This window comes from Mustela erminea, chromosome 7, assembly GCF_009829155.1.
Source record: "Mustela erminea isolate mMusErm1 chromosome 7, mMusErm1.Pri, whole genome shotgun sequence".
Lineage (NCBI taxonomy): Eukaryota > Metazoa > Chordata > Mammalia > Carnivora > Mustelidae > Mustela > Mustela erminea.
In genome coordinates, this window is record NC_045620.1 from 110324007 (window position 1) to 110351267 (window position 27261).

At 43.4% G+C, this 27261-nt stretch overlaps 1 protein-coding gene across 12 annotated transcripts in view; it reads right to left on the reverse strand.

Moving 5' to 3' along the window:
* The window catches only part of ARHGEF33 (Rho guanine nucleotide exchange factor 33), a 121325-nt gene that overhangs the window by 40678 nt on the left and 53386 nt on the right, over window positions 1–27261 (reverse strand). For 2 of the 12 annotated variants that reach the window (XM_032352910.1, XM_032352902.1), the window contains 8 exons: window positions 26064–26147; window positions 24777–24860; window positions 23130–23278; window positions 21912–22076; window positions 15844–16657; window positions 11378–11517; window positions 6108–6182; window positions 4259–4336 (listed from right to left, as the gene is read on the reverse strand). In XM_032352910.1, coding sequence (XP_032208801.1) covers window positions 6131–6182; window positions 11378–11517; window positions 15844–16657; window positions 21912–22076; window positions 23130–23278; window positions 24777–24860; window positions 26064–26147 — 1488 coding nt within the window. In that variant the 3' untranslated portion in view covers window positions 4259–4336; window positions 6108–6130. The other 10 variants (XM_032352903.1, XM_032352904.1, XM_032352898.1 and 7 more) reach the window with 10 other exon arrangements.

The window sequence follows — 27261 nt, forward strand, 5'->3', positions numbered from 1 at the left end:
ACAGATGTTTAAAACTTTGGTCTAGGGGCATTTGAGTGGCTCAGTCAGTTGAGGTTCTGCCTTCAGCTCAGGTTGTGATCCCAGAGTCCTGGGATCGGGTCCTACAACGGGCTCCCTGCTCAGTGGGGAGCCTGCTTCTCCCACTCCCTCTGACATTACTCCCCCAACTTGTGCTCACTCTCTCTCTCAAATAAATAAAAATCTTTTTAAAAAATAAAATTTCTATTTTTTTCCCTTAAAATATATAGGTCCTCATCAATTTTCTCAACCTCTCTTCTATCACATTTTCCTTTTTCCTCACCCCCTCCCCACCATGTGAGACTTACTGGCCCATGTTCCGTAAGTGCCAGGATGCTCAGGTGCTGAGAGGACTACACTCACATCTTTAAGTTGAATCAACTTTCGGGCAATGAGAATCTCAAGTGTTGCAAAAGCATTACTGGTTTTAGGCTCAGGGAGAAAATCAGTAATGGTGATGTTTCAAGAGAAAGTTTAGTCTGAAAACTAGATTTAATTTTATTGTACAACTTAACATAAGACATTCATTTTATTGTTTTCCTAAGTACATGCGATTATCTGGAATATACAATCAATTCTACCAATCTATTATAAAGGACACTAATCCTGTATATATGTATATTTTAACCAAAATCTTACTGTATGCGATAGTAAAGGACACAGACAATAAATGTATGAATTCAGAAAGATTCATTTGGGTTTTGATGAACCATCAACCTTCTATATCTCAAGGTAAGTGTAATCAGTTCTTTATTCTGTCCTAAATTTCCATCTATGGCTAGACTCTGAGTGCTGAAGTTTACATACTAGATCGTTCAACTTATCGGTCTAAGAGGTAACAGCTCTCAGCTGTCAGTGGGCTGAACCACCACCTGCGAGCATTTAAAACGCCGATGCCTGGGCCCCACTCACAAATGCTCCAGTAAAGTGGGACTGAGCTAGGACCCAGGAATCTGAATTTTTACAAGGGCCCTCATGGAGAAAGAAACGTATCCGTAAAGACTTGAAGAAGTAAGTGAATGAGGTATGAGATCGTGAGATGCTATAGAAAGCTTTAAAGGGTTTTCCCTGGGCAAGCACAAAACACCATTCTACTTTCAAGCCCCCGATAGGTTTAAACTATTTGTCCCATGATGAAGCCCCCCCACTGCAGAGAACCCTGCAGCGTGGGTCCACAGATCCCTGGTTCTCCAAGACTCTAGTTTGGGGTTCAGAAAAGCAGGGCGATCCTTGCTCGGGCTTGTATACAGACCACACCAGGCTTCGGAAGGGACGAGCTGCCCTGCCGCTCCCAGCCTGTGCAGAAACATCCCCCTCATCTCTTGGGGGGGGTGGGGGGGGAGGAACCCAGGCACTCCCAGGAGACCGCTGCGGCCTCCCATGTAAACGGCACTTCTCCGGGAGACTAGAGCTCACAGATGCAGGAATCGCAAGGCTCTTTCTCACCCGGACTTCCTGACTTCATCTCTCATGCAACGTTATATGAAGTGTCATTAAGAAACGTCGTTAGAGATCCTAGCTCTGCTGTCAGTTTATACTACTACATAGAAAGATGATGAAATGAGCCAGCACAACACAGAAAAAAGTAGCAAACTTTTTTTTTTTTTTTTTTTTGGTGGAGTGATGTTTTCTAACTCTAGATGCTGTGAAAGTGGCAGTGGTGCCTTTTGCCTTTAAGCAAAACTGCTTTGGAAGACAACTGTATTTTATTTCCTTTGGTATTTTTCTTTTTTTAAAAAATTAAAAGGCAGGAAGGTAAAGCGACAACCTCAATGAGGAATGACTCTCTGTCAGATGATGAGCAGAAATTATTCTCCGTAGCCTACTGTGTACTATTCAAGAGGTGTAAAGGAATTTAAAAAGATACGTCATAGTTTGTTGTAGTTCCTGCCTTTGAAGGGACTTACATTCTTCTCGGGAAGACAAGACAAACCGCATCAAAAGATAGACAAGTTACAGCACCAGAGATCACAGGAAGATGAGGGACTTACGCTGGACCTCGAAGACTGGCAGAGAGGAAGGCGGCTGGGGACAGGAGTGAGGCAGGGCCGCGCGGCCTGCCAGCCAGCGGTAAGAGCCCAGCTCCGCGGAGGCACGCCGCCCAGCAGGCCTGCGAAGTGGGGGGTGGCAGCCAGATAGAGGACTGGTGGCCGCGCTGCAGACACGGACAGCCTTGGAGGTCAAGTCAAGGAGTTCAGAATTTGACAAATAAGAACAGTCAAAGAGTTTCACACAATGCAGTATTTGGGAATATTAATGTGTTAGAGATGTGTAGGACTGATGGGCACAGACAGTACTTGGGGGCAGTTAGGAAATTACCAGAAAAACCCAAATTCCAGGTGATGGAGACCCAGAGAAGAGCAGCACTAATTATTACTAGTGTTACAGGCTAGTTTCATAAACTGTAACAAAACTGAGTTGTGCTACAGATGTAACGTCAAGACTTTTGCAAAGGATGTTATCAAAATGAAAATTTGAGAGGTGTTTGACAGTTTTGAAACCTTCCCAGTAGTCGATCATTTTAATGACCAACATTATGAAGGGGAGAGAAATGTTATTGTTTTTACATTTTACTTAAAAGACTGTGACTCGTACTTCACTTTCCAGGCACAGTCACTTCTGCGCTGTGCTTCCAGGCACTCCCCCAAAACCGTCCTCAGCCTACACATGGGGAGAAATCTGGCTTCCAAGGGGTTCATGAATTTCAGGAAAATGAGAAAGCTTGGCTTACACCTAAATACTGGAAACTCCCCAAACTTGGCAGTGATCTTTTAAGTGTTCCAGATCACCTATTGTTCAAAGTGGATAATGGCTGAGTTCCTAACTAATGATCAGACAAGCAGAAGAAAACCTGTTTAACACTCAAAAGTAGAACTTCCCCGATTCTATGAAATAACTCGTTCCTAGAGGAACAGCCCCTCAAGAAGTTGGTCTGAGTACCAAGATTCTGAATGAACAGTCACCAAATGCCTCTAATTTATTACAGATGATTGTCTGGGAAGAGAGACAAATTGTTTAAACCTCATTTTTTTCTGTTATTCTTAGTTCGGGGCATGTCAAGGATGTGGACCACCTTGGCCATCTCTGTGTGGAAACGAGCACATTCTAACACCCCATACCCAGGCCACCCTCACTGCAATGATTCCTCCGTCTGAACTATAAGAACTCTGGTGTTTTTTACAGCTTGCTTCTAGAAAACAGAATAAGGTATTGCCAGCCCTAAGTTTTCATTCTGACCTGGTGTTTTGGAGCAACCCCTGTTTGTGAGCCACTAAAGCACTGATGTTGTTGCCCCTTCTTTCCAGACTGAAGAAAATCCTTTTAAAAAGAGGATGTAGCTGAATAAGTGCTTTTTCCCCCAATCCATCCGTTCATGAGTGAATGGGACACTCAGGATCACTAAGGGATCTTTGAGTCCTGAATACTCAGTAACACACGGACTCTGCACTGTTCTCATCAGCAGCACAACCCACACGAGGGAAAATGTTTCTTTGGCCTCCCGGTTTCAAAAGAAATCTTTGTTCCCTGTACTGATTTTCATAACCACAGAACAAGAGAAATACTACTCTCAGGGTTCTCTTCCTGTTCAGAGAGCAATGTGTCTATAAGCTTTGAACCTTCTATATTATGGCTTAAGTGCAAATCCTCCACAACTCAGATTGGCAACAGGTAAAACACAACTCTGTAAATTGATCCTTTGCCTCAAGGGATGTTAGGTATTGGCTTGGGTTTTTGGAAGACATATGGCAAGACAGAACTGGCCCCTGGCATCGTGTGTATTAGCCTGAGAATCCTGGGATGAATTCCTAAGGTAAATGCCTGGGAAGCAAAAAACTCACATCCACGTTACATGCTCAGTATTATACTGGGGGAATGACTTCAAGTTGGAAGTTTTTGTTCTTACAAACATTTATTTTCTTCCAAATTTACTGTGTTTCTGTAAAGCTGTGAAAAGTCTTCATTTCCCTTTTCCCAAGTGCTGAGGTTCAAAAAGCCAGCTCTCACCCATAGACTAATCTTCAGCTCTTCAGGGTCTTGTATGTTGATTTGGTTTCCTATGTAAGTATTTATACTAGTTTTCCTCAGGGATTTATACATCAATATATATAAGTATATATATTCCTACACAGATATATACAGGCTTTTTATCCTCATCTTACCACTTGACAATACAACTTTAAATATGTTTTACACAGCTGTTCCTTGGTCAAGGTCATTTGCAAGAGCAAGTCGGTTTCTGAAGAAATCTTGTTTGGTGGGTGAAGGATCCATTGAGGGATTCTCATTAGTTTTTTCCCTGTATTCTGATCCACTGGACCTAAAATCTCAGCACACAGATAAAGTACAGGTTGATTTGGTTTTAATTGTTTTCAGATATTTTATCCAAATTGCTTTGCATTTGTAAAACAGTTGCCTCATAGATCTGGAATAATTTTTACTTCCCTTCCATTTCATGACTCAGGACATGTGTAACTAAAGTTTGCAACGAACGTAAAGAGAATATCTTTCTAATGCTTTATGGAGACAGTTGTGACAACTGTGTATGTCAGTGTAAGATATTGTGTATAACGTAAAGGGGGAATAAAAGCTCAGAAAATGGAGGAAATCCTATTTTTGATTCAACCAAGTAACTACTCCACCAATTACCGAGGCCCTTAAATTCAAATGGATGGGATTCATTGTTCTCAGCCAAGGTTATCTATCAAGGGCCATTACTGAATTTGGGCGTTACATTACAAACTCTTGCTTTTGCTTGTTTTCATTTTGAAATGAAAGATTTATTGAAGCCAACCACACATATATGCCACATTTGGTAGGATGCAGAAATTAGTACAGTAGTCAGATTGAGGAGATTCTATCATCTCAACCACCATGAAGGAGACCAAGCCCAATCAATAGTCAACAACTCAGATCAGTCCAATTGAGTCCCCAGTCGAGGGTGCATTCTTCCTTTATCTTGGTTAAGCCAGTTGGGTAATCCATTCCAGCTCTGCACCTTCTCCAGATTGTTCATGTCAGAAGTCCCTGGAGGGAGGAGGCTTTCTGGAAATAACCTCTGATAAGCTACGCTGGGGCCCTTTGACTAACTTAAATTCTGAGCTAGAATGGGTCCAACTAGCCCACTAAGAACCAGTATCAAAAGACCTCATGTAGGATGTATGCAAGTGATGTTATTGAAGTTCTTTGTCCAAAGCTCCTAGACAACTGAACAAGTTCTCCATATGCTGAGGCAGAATCGAGCATGCTTCCACTCTCCACAAAAGAAGGGTAAGTTCTTTCACTGTCTTTGGTATGCTACGAATCCTCACTGCTGCTGTTAGATAAGTCAATTGTGACTCTATCATTTATTGCATTAATTGGGCAGAATTCACACATCCCTTTACATTATCCAAGGAAAGAAGCTGGATCCACACAAAGACTAAAATCTTGATGTCTGGAAACCTAATGACTGACTGGATGTTTTCACTATTCACCCTGATACTTGGTATCACAGATGAAGCCAGAGCTGCCCACCATGTTTTCTACTTCCGGTCAGGAAGCAGCACTTTTCCACAACACTCCAGTGCACAGAGGAAAAAATATTCTTTCTCTCAACACCAGTCCATCTGCGTACTCATCAGATAAGATTATATCTTATCTGGTGGGGTGAAAGTCCTTTGCCTTTTCAGAAGCCCCCTTGGAACTCTCCCTTGAAACAGCCTCCACATGCCCCAGCCTAAAACTCCTTGTCTTCTCTCAATTCAGATTTCCCACCTACCTACAGTTCAAATCCTCCCTGAGTAGTACAGTTGTGCCCAAAATGTTAGGAAGATATATTTTTTACAGTTTTATTCTTTCCCCACATCTTCTGCTATCCAGAAGGCTAGGAATACCTGTAAGTTTGGGGGTGGGAAATAGGAAGCAAGATTTGAATCTGGCTGGTGTTTCTTCTGAATGGTTCCCCCCATGTGGCAGTTTCTCATCAGAAAATCATCAGTCAAAACTTAAAATCTTTACTTCACATTTCCCCCTCTTAGCTATAACTGATCTCTTCAAAACCCAATATGTCATACTTTGATGGTTCCAACATGCAACTGTTTAGTGTTTACCTGGAAATGGGAAAGCTTTGATGTCACCACCAGCCCCAAGGACCACAGAAATCTTCACCAGTTGCGTTCCCATTTCTGAAACAAATGCCAAAATCGCCCTGTCTGGTTTTCAAAGTCCACAAACTCAGCTTAGTATTTTCTTTTTTTAACTGCTCTTCTCACAAACCACTTTCTCTGTGTCTCCAAGTATTTGAATTTCTCTGCATCTCTTGATATTAACTATTAATTAACTAATGACTACGTTGCTAATCCTCTTCAAAATCCAGCATTCTACTGTAGCCATGACTATATGCTCCGTTTTAACCTCTTCAAGACAATTTTAACTGCCCTCTTTGCAATGCCTACAGAGTATGTGGCCACTTGGACTCTTCCCAATGTGTGGTCGTTAGGCTTTGAAGTAATGTATAAATTACCAGGAAATAGCCTGCAGAATCTAGGAAAAGGGGCCAGTGAATTTGCTTTTATTGCCTTCATCTATAAAACAGAAACGGCTTTTGAGCTCCTGGGGCCATTTTGGTTGACTGCAGGGCAGATCTGAGCAGACACTAGAGGGACAGGCAGGCAAATGCTTGCTGGATAGGGGTACAGTGGCTGCCAGTACATTCTAACACAGAGCAATCCAAGTGCTTGATGGAAAGAGAATAATCATCGCTATGTTTCCTTCCACTCAGTCCACAGAGACAAAGAAAATAACAAGCTGGGTAGGTCATACACATATAGATCTGCTACAAATAAGCCGTGTAAGTTTATTTGGAGCTGGGGAAGGGGGGAGGGGTAGAATCCAGTGCCGTGGAACCCTATGACCTAAGAAGGGGTGGTTTTCTGATTGGAAACACTGTCTGCTGTGCAAGCTTTAGGAGACCTGCACAAGGAAAAGTAAGGGAGCAGGGGACACCCATCCTGTCGCCCAAATCAGTTGGTCCTGGTAACCAATACGGTGACAAATGAGCATTCGTATACTGTATGTTTGTTGAGTGCATCCTATGTTCTAGCTACTGAACCTTCAGCTAGATTACCCTTATATTTGAACTGTAAGCTTCTAACGGGCTACAACTATGTCTCTTACTTCTTTTGTGCTAGACAGAGCCTAGTACACTAAAGATATTTAACTTAGTGATGGATTTCAAATGACCTATTAAGACACATTTGTAATGAGGTTTAAGTCATCTAAAATGTTATGCCTTCAATCATCTCCTTTAATTTGGAAGTGATGTAGGGAAACGAGACGGGAGATGAGAGAGGAGCCCAGAGTGGGTAAGCAATGGGAGAAGGACTTGAGATAGGCTGGGAGGAGGTAAAGAAGGGGGGGTACATTATCAATTAGTTCTTTGGTAGTCCCGCTTTCTATTACATGGTCTGTTCCGCAGCCGAGGCTGGGCATTTGCGGAAACAGCTGAAAAGATACCAAAGAAGAGGACCCACTGATGTTCAGTTACATGGAGCCCTGCAGACATATTCTGTGTGTGTGTGTGTGTATGTGTGTGTGTGTGTGTGTGTGTGTGATTTTGGTGTGATTCGTGCAGGGAGAGTGATGATGTAGGAAGGAGACAGTCTGAGGTATATACGGTATAAAATGTTAAAGAGGAAAAGAATGGGTGAGGAAGCAGAATTAATCATTTGGAAGCCATATGCTTTTTCTTCTACTCCCCCAAATTTGAGGATAAGAAGAGCCTCTCTGCTCTGTACCCTTAAACTGTCTTCCATAACCCTCTTCCTCCATACCACACCCCCAACCAAGAATACTTATTAAACTAAGTGCAAGATTTATACATAAAGATAACGTAGCATTTGCCTCACGCTTCAGAGTAGTCTAGATGTAAGTCCTGAAGCCTCCATATACAGCCGTCCAGAATGGGACAGTGTGCCTTACTCCCTGCTCCAAGGCAGAGAGAGAAGGATTCAGTCCAGCATCAGCCTATCACATTAGGTCTGTTCCTGGCTTCTGAGGAAATTCATTTCAAATTTTTAAAGTCACTTAACATTTCCAAGCTTTAGATAGGTAGTCTTTATTCTGATCAATTCTGGGCAGCTTTCAGGGACATGTGACCTGGTATCTACCCAGGACAAATGTGCCTGAGACAGAAATAATCAGAGCATCATCCTTTTCCCCAAATATCTTAGGCATTTTTCAGGATTTTTTTTTTTTTATGATGTCAACTTGACTCTCCCTTTTGAATCCTTGTGGGTCTGAGTATTCGGCCCTCCCAGCCTCAGAGGGAAGAGAACCCTTTCTCAGGTTTTCTGTTGCATCTGGCTCCATGCCTAGCTTCATCCCGAAGCAGCACTCTGGGTGTGTGGGGCCACCAGCCAAACAAGCCCCTATGGATACAAAAAGGGTGTCAGTGTAGACAGGAATAAGCCTCCAGAGGGCTGTGGGGGAGGCAGGCAGCGAGCCCCAAATGTGACACTGGTGGCTCTTCTGGCACTAGTCCATTTCGGACCTTTGAGGCCAGGCTGTGGCATGGTTCTGGTACCCAGGTTGAACCACTTCTTCAAGTCACAGGGCTTGCTGCCAGCCTGACCTCCCAACACATGGGAGGAGAATGAGCTAAATGTCTCTTTCCAGTTCCTCCCTGTATCAGTCCACATGCCTGACTTCAGAGTGCAAGTTCCTACACAACAGCTGGGACTATGACATTCACGATTCCTATACAAGTGTCTCACAGAGCACATGCACGTAAGAAAGAATGCTTAACTCTGGAGAAGGATGGTGCGTTCTCATCTGAGTTAAGAGCCGCTGACCTTTCTGTATCGCTCTGGGACCTCCTTGCCCTTCCTCTCTATCTTAGCATAATGGAGCAAATTTCCCATAATTCTTACACAAGAACACTCAGGAGAAACTCCTCAAGCTGCTTCTTTATCCTGTGCAGAGTCCCAAAGCGCCCCTCGCAGCTTCCTGACCCAAGGGGATGAGCAAGTACCAGCTGGGGGTGCTCAGGACCCTACCCCAGATGTTCAAAGCCAGGAAAGCCTGCCAGAGGGAGCAGCCACCTGTGTGGTCCCCCCTCGACTTCCATTCATAGACCGCTTTGGACGCTAAACACAAAGGCAGCAGCAGTTTGGTGGCAGCACTGTGACTGATGCAGGGGAGACTGATCTATGAGAAAGGGTAAGAGGACTAAGGAGATCCACTGAACCCTCTAAGAAGGATCCCCAAAAGGTGCAAGAAGACTGAAAGCAATTAACCAACATGAATTTGGAGAGTCCACAGCTAGTCCTCAGCATTGTGCCGAGGCTGGGGGCCAGGGGGTGGTGGGAGGGCTACAGAAAGATAAAATCAGGTCTTCCACATGGTGAGTCTTTAAAATTATAGGTCCCAACGCCATATTAATTTCTTGTTCCAGGTGTTAAAAAGATGTGATTACTCAGATTGATCTAAAACAAAGCCAAAGTACAGATAAAGCAAATCTCAGCACTAGAAAGGACTCAGGTGCTCATCTTGGGCAATTTCCCACTCAGTGCAGGAATCCCTTCCATTAGCATCCCTGACCAGGGTCACCCAGCTTCTACTCAGGAGAACCCAGTCCCTCATGAGGCAGCCAGCTCCACTTCCAGTACCTGCATTTTTAGAAAGTTCACCCTCTTACCCACTGTTCCTACTTCTGCCCCCCAGATACAGAGAGGACAAGTCTACCTCCTCTGCCTCAAGTAACTGGCAGAGCGTTTTCTTATATCGCTCTGAAAACTGGGAATTTGTAAAGGAACCAGTGGTGAATCCATGGCTCACTGTTTTACGACAGACAGACTCACTCACTATAAAGGACAGTAAGCAAAAAGTTGGCTATTTGTTTGGGAACACGGTGGTCTAAAAAAAGAGATAGGTTTAAGCAGCGCCTCTCTTAGGAGTCCTTAGAAGGATTCAGGAGCCTAAATCCTAAGGTTGGGCTGGAGGGTTGTCTGCTTCCAGGTCTCTCCATCCTGGCCAAACACGACAGAGGTAGGCCCTAGGCCAAGAAAAATCTAATCTATGAACGTAAAGAGAGGGATCCAAGTCTTAACTCCTCACTCCCTACATAAAGGGGGTCTAGCAATAATCATGTGGACCTTGGCAAAACCGAAAGGGGACTTTGTGGAGCAGTAGTGCGTCTAACTGCGACACTGTTGCTTTCTTCCTTGTCCTCAGTCTTCCAGCAACAGCAGGCAGGGCCCACACCCACAGAGGCACTTGTCTCGCTGCATCCCTCCCCATGGGAGAAAAAGCAGCTACACCACCCAAAAAAAGTCCTCACTCCAGGCCTGCCCCCTTTCATCAAAACCATTGTCTAAATCAGCCAGTAACTTCTACCCTCAAGGAAAAAGTGATGTTCCTCAACTTCCTCACTTACTAGCAACTCTCCAAAGGCAGCTACAGTGTCTTTAACTTTTCCATCCACTAACTGTTTAAAACTGACTGCAAGAACCTTCTCTAACAAGAGAAACTAAGTAGCAGGGAAAACCTCTCCAAGGAAGGGGGAGGTGGCATGAGGACCAGTGGAGATAAGGGACAGTAAGTAGTCTCCCAGGCAGGGAATGCCTAGACTGGAGAAACCTTCTCAGGTCAAATGCTAAAGGCTTAAATCTCTCTTCTTTACATTTCATGCTGGGGTCTGGCCACCATCTCCCAGTCTGTAAGACAGTGCTGGTAAGTGCTGGCCTAAATGCCTGGGGAGTGATTTCCTACAGCAAGGACTCAGAGTCTTAGAAAGACCACCGAAGGCAAATGTCTTGTTTTGGCCTCCTACGGAGTATGGAAACCCCACTAACAGGATTTTCTTTAACTCAGGCCCAAGTCAAATCCATTCCATCATTTATGCTAAGGAAAACACTAGCAAAAGTCCCAATAACCATGTACTAGCGTCCAGGATAACTATAGACTCCTACAGGCAGAAATGCTGAGACGCCTTGGAAAACTTTCCACAGGTGGGTAGATTTGGAAGGAACACCCATTACACCCAACTCCCACAGTGGAACCCAGGCCTCCCCATCTAAATGGATTTGTCACCAGCTCATTACCCTGGGGACCTCCTCTGCTTCATCCTGTCAGACACAGGACTTTGGGAACAAGGAAGTGGAGCTAAAAGAGGCAGAGGACAGGGCTGAGTCTGCTTTTACTCTAGAAAAATACAATAAGAAACATCTTCACCTGACAGGAATTGTGGCTACTGGCTGCAGGCACTGGGCTTGAAGCTGTGTGTGAAACCAGGCTACTTAAAACTTATTATGGTTAAAACCTCCAGACTTAGCCCAAAGGGAAATGAGTTACAATGCTGTCTTGTCTAAGGGCTACTCACTTCTTTTTAAAGAGCTTGCGGAAGGAGCTGCGAAAGCCCCCTTTCTGGTCTTGCCTGGGGTTTTGATCGCTGAAAGATGTTTGTTCGCTTTCTCTTTCTTCCTTCGGACAGAATCTGGTGGTGTCTTCTAAATGCATCTCCTGGAAATACAAAAGAGGGGTGGTTATTTACTCTTTCCAAAGCTCACGTTATCCTGACTGGGACCTTTTTTTTTTTTTTTTTAACTTTGTCACTTTCCCCTCTCACCCCAAAGAATAACGGGGAGCACCCTATTCCCACTAAAGCAAACCTAGGCTAATTAAGAAATCAGTGAAAAGAGGACAATTCTGCTGAGTGCAGAAGTATTTTGTATGTATCAAGACAAACAGTCTTAGAGTAGGATTACGGTATAACAATAATTAAAGATCAGGACATAAGGGAAGTTAGTATCTAAAGGCTACGGAGAGTAACTTCTGATTCTGGCACCAATCCTGTCTTGCTGGGTAACGAGCAGCGGTCCCCTCACGTCTCTGGGAATGTTTCTCTTTCTACAAAATAAGGTAGTTCCTTCATCGCAATGCTAGTTCTAAACTCAAGCTCCTAACTCTCCATTTTAGACATAAACGAGGGAAGGAGGTTTTGCGGGGTCAGATCTGTTTAGAAGTAGGTGTCAACTATGTCTACATGGGCACATATGTGCATGTGTGTACGTGTGCCTGCCGCACACTTTTAATCTGTAAATACACATTTAGTATAGTTTTTGGCATTCTTAATTCATGGTAGGTACAGTGTGAAGTAAAAATTAATAAAAAAAATAAGGCTCTATCTTCTGTGAACTTTCTAGTTTAAGTGTGAGATGTGCTAAATAAAACAGATATGCACTTATATTTCTGTTCCAGGTGAATGAAGTATTTCCTGTGGAGTGACTGAGACCTAAAAGCCACCTAATAAAGCTGCATTTTGAACCTAAGAGAACCCAAGGAGTCACAACAAAAACCACTATGAAACGAGTATGAGTTGAATGGGTGACTGCTTGCTGACCGTGAAGTGAGGCGTGGGGATGATTTTTTTTTCCCCCCCAGGAAACATGGGTTTGACTCTGAGAACTTAACTTGCAGTTATAGTAGCAGATCTAGAGGTTCCCTGAGATGCTACTAAGATTCATTACTATGCTGTGGAGAGCAACGTCTTGACGGCTTAGTGTGCTGTTTCTCAAACTGTGGTCCTGGGGCGACAGGATGAACCGGAGCTTTTATTTAAAATGTATATTGCCTGAGCCCCAACCCAGACTTGCAGAGTCAGGAACTCTGGAGTTAGGTCTAGGTAATCCTTACACACACTGAGATTTTAAAAACCAGTGGTTTAAGGTATGCTCCTGCCCACCTGCTCTTAGCGTTCATGAGTCCCCCTGGACTCCTGCTAAGACGCAGACTCTGATTCAGTAGGTCTGGGATTGAGCCTACATTCTGCAACTATAATAAGCTCCCAGGTAATGGACGCATTTACTACCAGCCTAAGGACCACATTTTGACAGCTGGGCTTTTAGGGACTGCTTAGGAACTAAATATATTAAGTTTAAGGAAAATCTCTCTGTGCAATCATGATCTTGATAATATCTTGCATTTGTATAGCATTCCACACTTTACAAAGCCTATCCACATACTTGATCTTATTTGGCCTGATGCCCCACAACAACACTGTGAGTTATGTAAGGTATGTATTGTCTTAATTCTACAGATGAGAAAACTGGAGGCACAGAGATGCCAAGCGAGTTACCCAAAAGCACACAGCTATTTGGAAGCAGAGCCAGGACAGGTGTCAGATCTCCTGACACCCAGGTAGGTGTTCCTTATACTAAAGCATGCAGCCTTCTTTCCTGACTCTTAGAGACAGGATTTGGCTGGCTCGTCAGGGCACGGGTAGAAGATACACAGAGTGTATTTAAGGAGATGGAATAGTAGGAGCTTTACACATCTCAACAGCAAAGAGCTGACACCTTTAAAGACAGGGCTTTCGAAGGGTTCATCTTTTGTAACGAAAACCCCATCTCACTTCCACCTCAACCACACACTCACATACAAACATGCACACATATACATGTACAGAGAACTGCCCGCGTACACACATGCATGTATGTGCACATACATACACACATGCACATATATATCCACACACAGTCTCTGCCCACCTGGACTGTGCATTCTATCTCTCTCTAGGATACCTTCTGAATCTTTAGAAAGAAAAATTTTGTCCAAAAACAGAAATAATAAGCAAGGTGACCTTTGTGTGAAAAATTCACATGCTTGAAAAATTTACTGATAACTGAAAGAGAAAAGGCCTCTTTTAGCTGACCTCTATTTGCCATCTCCTTATTGTCACTTTCTGAACCAACTTGACTCATGTATGACACTGCTAGGGGATGAAACTTGCTGTCCAGGATGTCTGATTAACAGTACCTAATATACTGTTTATTGTTATCTTCTATGTCTGATAAAGAGTCACAAATATTTGACTCATCATTTGCTTCTCAGATATATTACTCGTTATTTCTCATTAATGTCTTTTTTTTCCTGTCAATTGTTGAACTCCCATTTTTTCACATATTCACTGAGGGGGAGAGACTTTCATGAACATGTGACATAAAAGCATTTGGGCAGCTTAGACTACACTAGTTAGAAGGCTTTATATGTAAATCTCTGCCTATCTCAAGTCAGTTGGAATTGCCATTATTATTTCCTGCCTACCTCCCTTGCTAATGAACTTTTAAGCTTTGACACATGCCTAATATTGATTTGCCTAAGAAATTTTGCCTCATAGAATTTTGTAAAGTTCAGAGTTGAAAACCAATGCCAGAAAAAAAAAAAAAAATCTCAGAACTCTGGGGAATCTCAGCAACTTTAGCTGAGCGTACAAAAGTCCCTCTGCAGGAACCAGTCAGACTTTGATTCTGGAGTCCAGATGGGCTACAAGCTCCAAGGCTCTTCTTCATGACCCAGCCCCTTTTTTTTCCTCTGGCCTATTGTCCACCAGTCCCACCTGGCACAGTATTCAAGAGGAAAAGCATCGCCCTGCTGTTTCTAAAAAAGACTCATGAGCCTTTTTCCTATGTCCCTACCTCACTCTTCATCTAGGCAGCTTTTAAAATTAAATTCAGACATCCAATTTATCCAGAAGGCCCTGTCTGTCCACCATTGCCCCAGCAGGGTTTAAATGCACTTCCCACATGTTCCCACCATTTATTTTAAGTCTGTGTGTCTGTGTTTCCTTTCTGAGATAAGCCAGTGGTCCTGGAGGGCAGAGACTCAGGTGCCATTCATTTCTGAACCCTCAAGTCCTTGGCCCCGTGTCTGCTGAAAAACGATTGAATGAAAGGAGTCAGTGATCCTCAATCTGTCCCAACTCACTTGGAAATGGGAATAGATGGATTATAGGGCTCTTATTCCTGGAAAAACCTCCTTTAGCTTAGGCAAAAGGTCTTCCAGCTTGATACAAGTTAGGCCCCGACTGTATCATTTTCAAGATGTACAAGTACAGAGCGGCCCTGTAAACCCTAACCACTACTCTTAAACGGGTTGAACAGGAAGGATGGTGGCAGAGGTCAAAGCTGTCCTGTCACTCTCTGCTTAATTAGAAATAGCGTTGTTCCAATCATACGCAGAGAAATTAAGTGTTTGCTCAGGAACTACTAGCCCTTTCGTGAATATGTACTTAACAACCCTTTAAACGTCCCAAGGCTTGCAGAGAGCAAGGCTGGACGTCAAAATACTAAATACTGATATGGACGCCTAAAAAGATATTTGCGAATCAGCGCCTCCTCGACTCTATCGTGTTGTCCCCCGTCCCAGTGGAATCTGCAAAGCAACGCGTCACACGTGCTGCAGACTTTGCAGGGAGTCCGCAGTGAGACGGAGCAACGTGCCTCCTCCCTAGCTACAGGCAAGGCTAGTGCGGGTCGGGGAGTGGGGCAGACCGGCACACCGGGTTCTGTGTTTTGAACACCTCCACGAGAAGGGGCGCCTCGCAGGCAGGGGAAAAAAGGTTGGGACTAGTGTGCGGGACTTTGAATGCCAAGTGCAACTGTGAGGGGCCGCACCGCTTAAGCGGCAAAGCAGAGAACACCCCTAACTGTACGGGGGAGGTGTGGGGCAGGGTGGCTGACGGTGTCTACAGGTCTAAGAGTCCGTCTTCTCTGCGGCCTCTTCGCCTTCCTACAGACACAGGACACAGAGAAATTAAGTGTTTGCTCAGGAACTACTAGCCCTTTCGTGAAGGACACGCCCTCGTGCCCTGGCCCTGCAGGACGGGAGCTACCGCTCGCCACCGAGGGCACCTGACTTACAAGCCTCGGACCCGAGCTCTCCCCCGGCGGCCTCCGCTCCCCTCTGGCCAGCCCGCTTCCCCTCCACGCTAGGGAAGCCCAGGTTGCTCCCTGGAGATCTAGGCCCGGGGCTGCCGGCGCTGTGGGTTTGGGTTCGGTTTTACTTTACCCTCCTTACTTCCAAATAGGTCTGCTTTTCGCTTTGGGACCTCTGTTGGGGGAAGAAGGTCCTGGGCGCGCCGCGGGCGGCGGCGGCGGCTGCGGCGGCGGCCTGGCCGTGCGGCTGCGCGGCGCGCTCGGCCTTGAGCGGCGCGCGGCCGCCGCTGCTGCTGCGCGTGCTGTAGAGGCGCGGGGCCACGCCCTCGGGGGGCGGCGCGCGCGGGAACTCCTTGAGCGAGCGGCTCAGCGGCTTGGCCTTGCCGTGCGCCTGCGCCGCCGCCTCCAGCTTGTAGGCGCTGCTGCTGCCCGCGGGAGACGTGGCGCTCTTGGGCAGCGGCTGCAGCGGGTGCTCGGGCCGCTCGGCCTCCATGGCGAAGCTGACGGGCCGCAGGAAGCAGATGTCCAGGCTGGACTCGGAAGAGGCGGGCGAGCAGTTCTCGAAGAGGGCCGGGGCCTGGAACGGCTCCTCGTCGTAGGGCGCGGGCAGCGCGAAGATCTCGCCGCCGTACTCGAACTCCTCATAGCCCGCGGGCACGAAGCCGCGGGCGTCGGGCAGGAGCTCGGCCGGGGCGCGCAGGGACCGCTCCACGTTGCCCAGCGGCTCGGCGGGCGAGGGCTCGAAGTCCATCTCGGGGATGGCCTGCAGGGGCCCGGCGAGCGCCTTCACGTCCTGCTCGGCCGCACAGAACTGCGCCGGCGCCAGGAGGCTCTCGGGCCTCTCGTGCTTTCTGCTCTCCATCTCCCACTCACTGGGCTTCCCAGGCTGCATGCTCTCCATCAGGCTTTGCTGTTGTTGGCTCTTCTTCACTGGGGGCATCAAATGTCTTTAAAGGGGAAACAGAATACAAAAGAGGTGTGCTTACGGTGGATTCGGTGGATTCGTGCAGGCCTCTCCCCGAAGCTCGAGGCCCGGAGCAACACGCATCTGCTAGCTACTGCTTAGGCACAAAACTGCTGGTTCCTCTCCTCTCTGCCCTCCCAGGCGCCTGCGTGCGTCACCTACCAAGCTCCACAAGCTTCTCCAGCTAAGGAGTCCCCCTGGCCCCCCACGTGGGAGGGTGAAAACAACATCTGTAAAGCAAATGACCGAAGTATCTGTCTGAGCAAGGAGGCTGTGCACCGAGATCGCGGGTCAGCCAAGGATGGCTCTCCACGTGGCTCTCCACGTGGAAGCTCTGACCCGCCCACCACGGGGCCAGAATGGAAGGTACCTCCTTTTACTCTCCTCCCCCTTTTTTTCTCCTAGCAATAGGATGCAAAATAATGGAGGGAACTTTTGTTCGACTCATGGATCTTCACGCTTAAGAACAATTAAATTTCTAAATGAAACAAATGTGGTACGATCTGAAAAACTGTTGAATCTGGATGATGGTATATGGGGTTCACTGTACACTTTACTTTTGTATGTATTTGAAGTTTTCATAATAAAAACCTGAAAAAATTTGTAGCTATAGAGCATGCTGTATAAAGTCATCTCAAACTTTCACCCACAAAAACAACCACCCAAATGAAAAGGCTCTCGCTCTAAATATGCCCAATTTCATGTTTAATCATGAGTAATGAATAGGATATGAGCGTAGCAAAAACATCAGATTGGATGGGATTTGCCAGCTATGATGGATGATAATTGCCAAGCAGATGTGAGTGCATGACTACCCACTGACCCAACCTTTTATTTATTTATAGTTTATTCAGTCTACCACAAAAATGCAGATGTATTAAAAAGAAAGAAAACATGCAAATACTGAGTATCTTTTTTGGTGATCTTAAGATGAAAATAAGATCTCACACTCAAAGGTAAAATGAAATATTGACCTGACTTGAATCGTCTTTTCACTTGGAAAATTGTTAAATTTTTACTGGCCATTTTCCAACAGAGTACGATGGCAGCCATCTTTTTGGTCTGGGTATACTCTCTAGGGATTTTTTTTTTTTTTTTTTTTGCTCTATTTGTTGCACTTCAAAGAAGATAGCTTTATTGTTGTGGTAAAAGCTGAAGTGACCCACAAAGTAAACCCCCACTTGCTGCCTACCTGTCTCCCACTCTCCACCCAGGAAGTTTTGTTTTGTTTCCTGAATGGAGTTCCCTATAGGATTTGCAGGGTTTTTTCTATATGAAGAAAATCTTCCTGGGCTCTATTTATAGAAAGGTTAATGTCTCATAGGTTTCAGAATAATTATAGAATCTCTCTCTCGTTTTGTGCCTCTACCTTTCCATGATATATGCTCTCAATTTTAAGTGATGAGGGCAGAAAAAGAAAACAGTTTATTTTGCATTACTGATCATATATTCCTTCCAATGATTAAAATTGGCATTTCAAAAATTGTAGTGATTAAGAATTGAAATAATCTCAGTTGCCTACCCCTCACTTCATTGTAATTTTAGGAAAGAAAATAGCTAAAAATTCTAATTTTTTCCTTAGGATAATAAAACCCAAAGCAGAAATTATGGTCTAAGGAATTACTTTTATGAGAATTTTCTGTTTGACAGAGTGCTAGATTTGGAATTTTGAGTTTTAGTTTCCATTATCTTTCCAGAAATCCTGGTTTCAAAAGTAGCTAATTTGACTTTATCCTTCAGAGGTAAAGAATTCCAAATATATATAAATGGCCTAATTCTTAATGTAAACATCATCAAGAAGTCTCATGAATAAGAATCCAGTTAGTGTGCTAAAGGGTTGTGTGCAGAGACTTTAAAAAGCTATCAAATACATCCACAGCACAAAACAGCTTTAAGAGAAACTGTCATATCTGGAAGAAATGGATGCATTTCTAGAGACATATAAACTACCACAGCTGAGCCAGGAAGAAATAGAAAACCTGAACAGACCTATAACCAGTAAGGAGATTGAAACAGACATCAAAAATCTCCAAACAAATAAAAGCCCAGGGCCAGATGGCTTCCCGGGGGAATTCTACCAAACATTTAAAGAAGAACTAATTCCTATTCTCCTGAAACTGTTCCAAAAAACAGAAAGGGAAGGAAAACTTCCAAACTCATTTTATGAGGCCAGCATCACCTTGATCCCAAAACCAGACAAGGACCCCATCAAAAAAGAGAACTACAGACCAATATCCTTGATGAACACAGATGCAGAAATTCTCACCAAAATACTAGCCAATAGAATTCAACAGTACATTAAAAGGATTATTCACCACGACCAAGTGGGATTTATTCCAGGGCTGCAAGGTTGGTTCAACATCTGCAAATCAATCAACGTGATAGAACACATTAATAAAAGAAAGAACAAGAACCATATGATACTCTCAATAGATGCTAAAAGAGCATTTGACAAAGTACAGCATCCTTCGTGATCAAAACTCTTCAAAGTGTAGGGATAGAGGGCACATACCTCAATATTATCAAAACCATCTATGAAAAACCCACCACAAATATTATTCTCAATGGAGAAAAACTGAAAGCTTTTCTGTTAAGGTCAGGAACACGGCAGGGATGTCTATTATCACCACTGCTATTCAACATAGTACTAGAAGTCCTAGCCTCAGCAATCAGACAGCAAAAGGAAATTAAAGGCATCAAAATTGGCAAAGAAGAAGTCAAACTATCACTCTTTGCAGATGATATGATACTATATGTGGAAAACCCAAAAGACTCCACTCCAAAACAGCTAGAACTTGTACAGGAATTCAGTCAAGTGTCAGGATATAAAATCAATGCACAGAAACCAGTTGCATTTCTCTACACCAACAAGAAAGAAGAAAGAGATATTAAGGAGTCAATCCCATTTACAATTGTACCCAAAATTATAAGATACCTAGGAATAAACCTAACCAAAGAGGCTAAGAATCTATACTCAGAAAACTATAAAGTACTCATGAAAGAAATTGAGGAAGACACAAAGAAATGGAAAAATGTTCCATGCTCCTGGATTGGAGGAATAAATATTGTGAAAATGTCTGTGCTACCTAAAGCAATCTACACATTTAATGCAATTCCTATCAAAATACCATCCATTTTTTTCAAAGAAATGGAACAAATAATTCTAAAACTTATATGGAACCAGAAAAGACCTCGAATAGCCAAAGGAATATTGAAAAAGAAAGCCAAAGTTGGTGGCATCACAATTCTGGACTTCAAACTCTATTACAAAGCTGTCATCATCAAGACAGCATGGTACTGGCACAAAAACAGACACATAGATCAATGGAACAGAATAGAGAGCCCAGAAATAGACCCTCAACTCTATGGTCAACTAATTTTTGACAAAGCAGGGAAGAATGTCCAATGGAAAAAAGCCTCTTCAATAAATGGTGTTGGGAAAATTGGACAGCCACATGCAGAAAAATGAAATTGGACCATTTCCTTACGCTACACACGAAAATAGACTTAAAATGGATGAAGGACCTCAATGTGAGAAAGGAATCCATCAAAATCCTTGAGGAGAACACAGGCAGCAACCTCTTCGACCTCAGCCGCAGCAACATCTTCGTAGCAACATCACCAAAGGCAGGGGAAGCAAGGGCAAAAATGAACTATTGGAATTTCATCAAGATCAAAAGCTTTTGCACAGCAAAAGAAACAGTTAACAAAACCAAAAGACAACTGACAGAATGGGAGAAGATATTTGCAAACGACATATCAGATAAAGGGCTAGTGTCCAAAATCTATAAAGAACTTATCAAACTCACCCAAAGAACAAATAATCCTATCAAGAAATGGGTAGAGGACATGAACAGACATTTCTGCAAAGAAGACATCCAGATGGCCAACAGACACATGAAAAAATGCTCCACATCATACGGCATCAGGGAAATACAAATCAAAACTACAATGAGATACCACCTCACACGAGTCAGAATGGCTAAAATTAACAAGTCAAGAAATGACAGATACTGGCGAGAATGTGGAGAGAGAGGAACCCTCTTGCACTATTGGTGGGAATGCAAGCTTGTGCAACCATTCTGGAAAACAGTGTGGAGGTTCCTCAAAAAATTGAAAATAGAGCTACCCTATGACTCAGCGATTGCACTACTGTGTATATATCCTAAAGATACAAATGTGGTGCTCCGAAGGGACATGTGCACCCAAATGTTTATAGCAGCAATGTCCACAATAGCCAAACTATGGAAAGAGCCTAGATGTCCATCAACAGATGAATGGATCAAGAAGATGTGGCATATATACACAATGGAATACTATGCAACCATCAAAAGAAATGAAATCTTGCCGTTTGCGATGACGTGGATGGAACTAGAGGGTATCATGCTTAGCGAAGTAAGTCAATCGGAGAAAGACAACTATCATATGATCTCCCTGATATGAGGGAATGGAGATGCAACATGGGGGTTAAGGGGGTAGGAGAAGAATAAATGAAACAAGATGGGATTGGGAGGGAGACAAACCATAAGTGACTCGTAGTCTCACAAAACAAACTGGGAGGGGGGTTGAGAGTGGGGGGTGGGGCTATGAACATTGGGGAGAGTATGTCCTGGGGTGAGTGCTGTGAAGTGCATAAACCTGGCAATTCACAGACCTGTACCCCTGGGGATAAAAATATATGTTTATAAAAAATAAAAATTTAAAAAAATTTATAGAAAAAAAAAGCTGTCATAAGTGAAGAAAAGAACTTATGAAATACCTTTCTGAGGAAGCTTCAGGGGGAATTAGGAAGGGCTAAATAGCATGCTTTCTGCATCACCTTAGGCCTATTTTTATTCTCAGTCTTAACTTCCACTCACCCCTGACTGAGATTCTCTTTCCCTCTACTACACCTTTTGGAGAACTTAAGTATATTCCTCCCCCCTTCTGAGGAGTTGTAAGATGCCTTCCTGTGTTCTTCCAACCAATCATTGTCTCAACCCAAAGAAACTGTAGGTAGAGTGTGGATATGTGTGATGAAATTGTTAGTAGTAGCCTCAGCCTCCAGGCCTACCCCTTAACATTAGCCTTCCTCTGGGATCCAGTCATAGGATCAGCAGCTTGCCTGCCTTATATAGGCCTGATGAAGCAAGAGGGAGGGAAGAGTCCTGTAGGTCGTTCTCCTTCTGCTACTGCATACAGATGACTTGGCACCCAAGGGCATTGCCATGTAACCTTTTCATGCAACAAGTGCTTACGTGACAGCAGGGCCAGAACTGGGAGCAGAAGGGTAGGGTTGCAGTATCTCTTCTGAGTGGATCCCACTGTCACGGACAGCCTCAGGGCCAGTAGTAGGGGAAGCATCTTGTCCAGTATTTGCACACTGGGAAGCCAGCCCTTTGTACAGCTTTGCCATGGATGACCTATGAGAACGGAAGTAATGATTTTCGGAGTGTACAGCGGGAAATTGGCTCTGAACACACAGATTATGCCAAGAGAGACAAGAAGACAATATTTCAGAAATGAAGCTAGACCGCAAAGTTCTCTCCCTCCTCTCTCTCTCTCTCTCTCTCTCTCCATGGCCCTCTACAAACCAGGTTATTTCCATAACAGTGCAAGCTAGATGTGGGCAAGAAGAGGGATGCTGATTAATAACCTGAGTTAAGTTTGAGGGAAAGGGGTGGTATAGAAAGATATCTGCCATTAGAGGAGCCCCAGATTGGGAGATGGCATCTTTTTCTGCTCTCAAACATCCACAGAAATGATTGTTTTCCTCATTGGGTTGGGATGAGGTTAAAGGAACTTTTAGGTCATTAGGAAATTCTGCTGTGAGTTGTTTCTGTTCCTTCTGAAGCCCAGATCTCTCTAGTCAGCTCTTTTTCTTTCTTTTTGGCATGAAATTTGTTCAACCGCCACCCTTATTTGTTGTGTTTTTTTCCATAGCACTTACACTGTCTATTTATTAACTGGCTGTCCAGCTCTAGAAAGTAAGCTCCATGTGGCAGAGATTTTTGTCTGTTTTGTTGATTGTAATATACTCAGTAACAGAGCAGTGACTGATAGGCAGTAAGTGCTCAATAAATACTTGTTGAGTTCATGAAAGAAACCACATTCTGGCCTTTACGCTGCATTTTTTTTAACCTGGCAAGCTTAGGGAAACAGTAACTATTTTCCAGATGGTTAATAACATAAGAGGGGGCCTGCATAGGGATTAGAGTAAAACTGTTTTTATTTTTCCAAAATAATTGTACGTATTACCTGATGGAAATTTTACCATCAGGTAATAGGTCCCTCCCACCTGTAGCCAGCCTGACCACCTCATTTCCCTCCTCTTTTCTATTCTCTTCTACCCCCGTCACTGTATTTCAGCCACCTAACATACACTGAGGTCACCTGTGACAGGTATCCACATTGTCTGTATCCCTGTTCTCGGGAAACTTTGATCAACCCTCTAGATGGCAACATTAGAAGCTTACTTCTTGAGCTTTTTCCGTTTCTGAATAAGCAAATCCTCATTGCATTGAAACAGCAAGGTGTAATGCGAGATAAATACTCGGAGGCGCTGAACACACACCAGAAGTAGGTAATAGTCAGGGTGTTCCTGCTCTGTGAACTTCAGGACATTCTGGATGGAGATAAAAAGGAGGCAGCATTGCATAATTAGAACGAAACTTTAGTCTCTTCTGCACCTTGCCTACATCCGTTGTGAGAGTTTGGTAGCCATTTAATCAGAACAACAGTACACGTGGCCAATCTAATTATAAGCTGAATGGTTAAACCCGCTGTTTGTCCATCACACCAAGGGAGAATAACAGTCACTATTGCTCCTGCTTGAGTTGGATGTGAATGTTGGATAATTCCCTCTGAAAATTCGAAGGATCTACTCATTCGATCTCTGAGGTAATAGAACCATTCTAGCAATTACTATCTATAAGCAATGCATTATGACCTAACCAAGTCAGACCAATGGTGAGAATGTCAAGCATCAAGGCAGGCTGGAAGGGGATAATGGTTATAATCAAGCCTGGCCTGGTGGTCCCTCCTATTACACTGCCTACTGTACTGTAGAGGAACATGCTCATTAGTTGGATCCGAGAAAGCAACATTTATTGAGTCTTCCTATCGCCAAGCACTAATGCCTTTACAGATTTGTTTTCTCATTTAGTGTTTACCACAACAGCTAGGTTAGGTAACTGCAGTTATTACTTCCATTTAACAAATGAGGAAACCAAGGCACAGAGAAGTTAATGTAATCTTCATTAGGTAACACATCTAATGAGTAGCAGAGTCAGAATTTGAACTCAAGTCAGACGGTAGGATAAGGGCTCTTACTTAACAGACTGCTCGCAAAACCTAGGTTTCAGTCCTAGATTTTTTTCACCAATGAGGCGTGTTAACTTGGTCAAGTTATTTAATTTATTTGGCTCTCCACTTCCTTATCTAAGCAACCATAATGATACCTATTTCATGGGATTATTGAAAGCATTAAATAAGATAATTACTGGGGCCTCTGGGTGGCTCAGTCAGTTAAGCATCTGACTCTTGATTTTGGATCAGGTCATGATCTCAGGGTCATGGGATCGAGCCCCATGTTGGGCGCTGTGGGAAAAGTGGTATGCAGAAGTCGGCTCATCTTCTTCATGCTTTCTCTGTGACATACCACATAAGCAATATATGGTAGGCCCTTGGACTCAAGCCAAAAGAAAGTAGTCAGGATAGCAGTTAAGTGGACAGGTTACATAGAAACTTCTTAAATGCCTTTGGGTGAGGTAAGGGTTTGGGGGTACATTTAGATGGCTGTAGAACAAGGTGGAAGGGACTGAATAAGTACTCAGAATCCACCAGAAGCTGCTAGAGAAAGATCCTGGATCAGCAGAAGTGGTGATTGCTTGAAAATGAAGATAGAACTTCAAAGGCAAAAGTCATGAGCCAAAAATTTTAGAGATTGAGATTTCAGTTCATACCACAAAGTAGGAATGGGGTAATCAGCAATATAAATCATTTCATTACTCCTTAGAAATACCACTGATTCCGCCTTGACCCTTTACCATGTTTCTCAGTTGCAAGCCACGAATAGTAGCTCATCTTGAAAATCAGTTTGGTGGCTTCCCAGCCATGCCTACCTGCAGATGTATCAGATACTCAGGGATGCGCTGAACTATGTGAAAAAACAGTGTGTAGATGTCAGATTTAATCTCTTCATCACCCTGAATGAAAGAAAGGCAGAGTCACTCTCCAGTGTCCCTCCAATTCTGGCTGCAGAAGCCCAAGGTCAGTCCTACCAGAGGAGGGAGGTTTTTTTTATTCCTAAGGCATGTTCTTTCTCTAAAGTGTTATGATCCTTCACTGGATCCTTCACTGGAGTGACGTGCTCAAGGAGACAACTCTTCTGTAGCAGGAAGCATATCATATAATTCTTTTGAATCCACTCAACTCTCCCAAACAACTCCTCCTTCCCCCCTCACCTTTTTTAGCACAGTGCTGGGCAGAAGTGGGCACTCAATAAATTATATTTGAGTTGAATGAATTCATTAAGATTCTCTTGGAATTACTCATTACATTGGCTTCTTAGTAGGCACCAAGGGTGGATTGGAGCCTCATGAGGGTAGAGAAAGAATATAACCAGTAACTGGTCAGCTGGGCTGGCAGAGGAAACCCGTTGGATTTTCTCCATGTCCCTTTCTTTCCCTTCTTTTCTATTCCATCCCCTCCACTCCCACTCCTTTCTTCCCCTCCCCTATCCTTCTCTTTCCTTCTTTTCCCTTTCTCAAATATTTGCTGAGTGCTAATATATGGTAGGCATCATACTTAGAGGGTTGGGAGTAGTAGAGGGGCTGAAGTACAACATTAATAAGAAAGAGACCCTCAATTCTTGTGAATCTTGATTAACTCTTAACCTTAGGCTTCTGATAGAGTTTCTTCCTACTGGCCTAAAATAACTAGAATTGTTAGATATTTATCTGGGCTTATGGAGCACTTAATAAAGCATTGCAGTAGCAATACTTAAAGCTACACGGTCAGAACCACTTTATGATCTTATAAACTGACAAACACAGGATGATTTGAGTTTAATATTCAGATTCAAGTTGTCTGATCCTGGGGCCAGGGGGAACCCTCATTCAGCATATAAGCTGTAGCTTGAAGATCTCTGCTAAGAACTCCTGCTTACTTTGTGCAAACTTCCAGTGAAATAGAAAAGAGAGTCAGTAAAGTAGGGCAAGGACCAAAGCACTGGCACTCATCCTTGAATGGGCTCCTTTAACCCCAGGTAGGAGTGTCCATGACTGTCTTCGAGCCATTCCCCAGCCTGGAAGACAAGCTGAGCACTTTGCATTCCCCAAGGTGGATGAGCAAATACCTATAGATACACAGGTAACTAAAGGGCAGTGCACACACAGAGTCACCATTACCTCCTTCAGAACAACAACATGAACCAAAGAGATGCATTCAGGCAGGTCCCTTAGGTAGGCAACGTAATAATCCAAGAAATTGTTCTTGAAAACAAACACAAAAATGCATGGTAAGAACCTGGGAGCAGGAATAACAGCTAATATTTTTCCTAGAGTCATGTATATAAAAAAGGAGTACTTTGCAGAGATTATCTTAATCATTTATATAATGTGTTCATTAATATGGGGGGGTTGTTTTTTAATTCATTTCTTAAATCTTTGGTTTTAAGGTAAATATCACTATGGACTTGGGAACCAAAACTCAATATTCCTGTTTCAATGAGAGAAAGTGAAAAACCAACGCAACAGAGAGGGGCCACGTATGTTGAAAAAGTATTTTTTAAAAATTGTTAAATGATAAAAATGCCCATTTTGTTTTTAAGTTACTTTTAATTTCAGTCATCTACATCCAGTAAGGAACTTTGTCCAACCCTCCTCTTGGTGTCTAAACCAGTGATCCTCAACTTCTTCGATTAATTGTGTATTTCTACCAATTGCTTATTCACCTATGCTATATGCTTTCAGGAAAACAGTTCTCAGTTTCTAAAGTTATATTCCCACAGATAAAAGAATTCTCAGCTCAAGAAAGCATACTGAATGCAAATAAGTAAAAGTGATATTAGAGAGATTGCATTATATCCATATAAGTAAATAATTTACAAACTCTGTATTTCACCTACATCATTGATATACAGAGTTTGATTGCAGGCTAACTCTGGCTTGCAGACCAACTTTAATTAGCCTACACAATATTTTTTAAATAAGAAATGTTCACACAAAATCCAGGATTGCCAGTGTCTCTTAAAATATCAGAAGATCTGGCAACTCTAGTTCTTTCTTCCTGAATAATAATTGGATACTATTTCCTATAGAAAAGCATATGTGCTGAAGCTCACCTCCCAACAGTCCATATTGTACTACATTCTGCTTACTTCCACTCTTTTACATCACTGTCTGGCCCTGTAGGCATTTTAGTTCACATCCTCTGGCCCGGGTCATATTTTCTTTGCAGAACATTATAGAGATTTTGAAACTTACCACCCTTTTCTCCAAGGAAGTGAAAATAAAAACAAAAAACAAAAAACATTCAAGACAGATAACTGTGCATCACAGTTTTAAATCTCTCTAAGGAATGAAATTAGGTGTGAAATACACACAC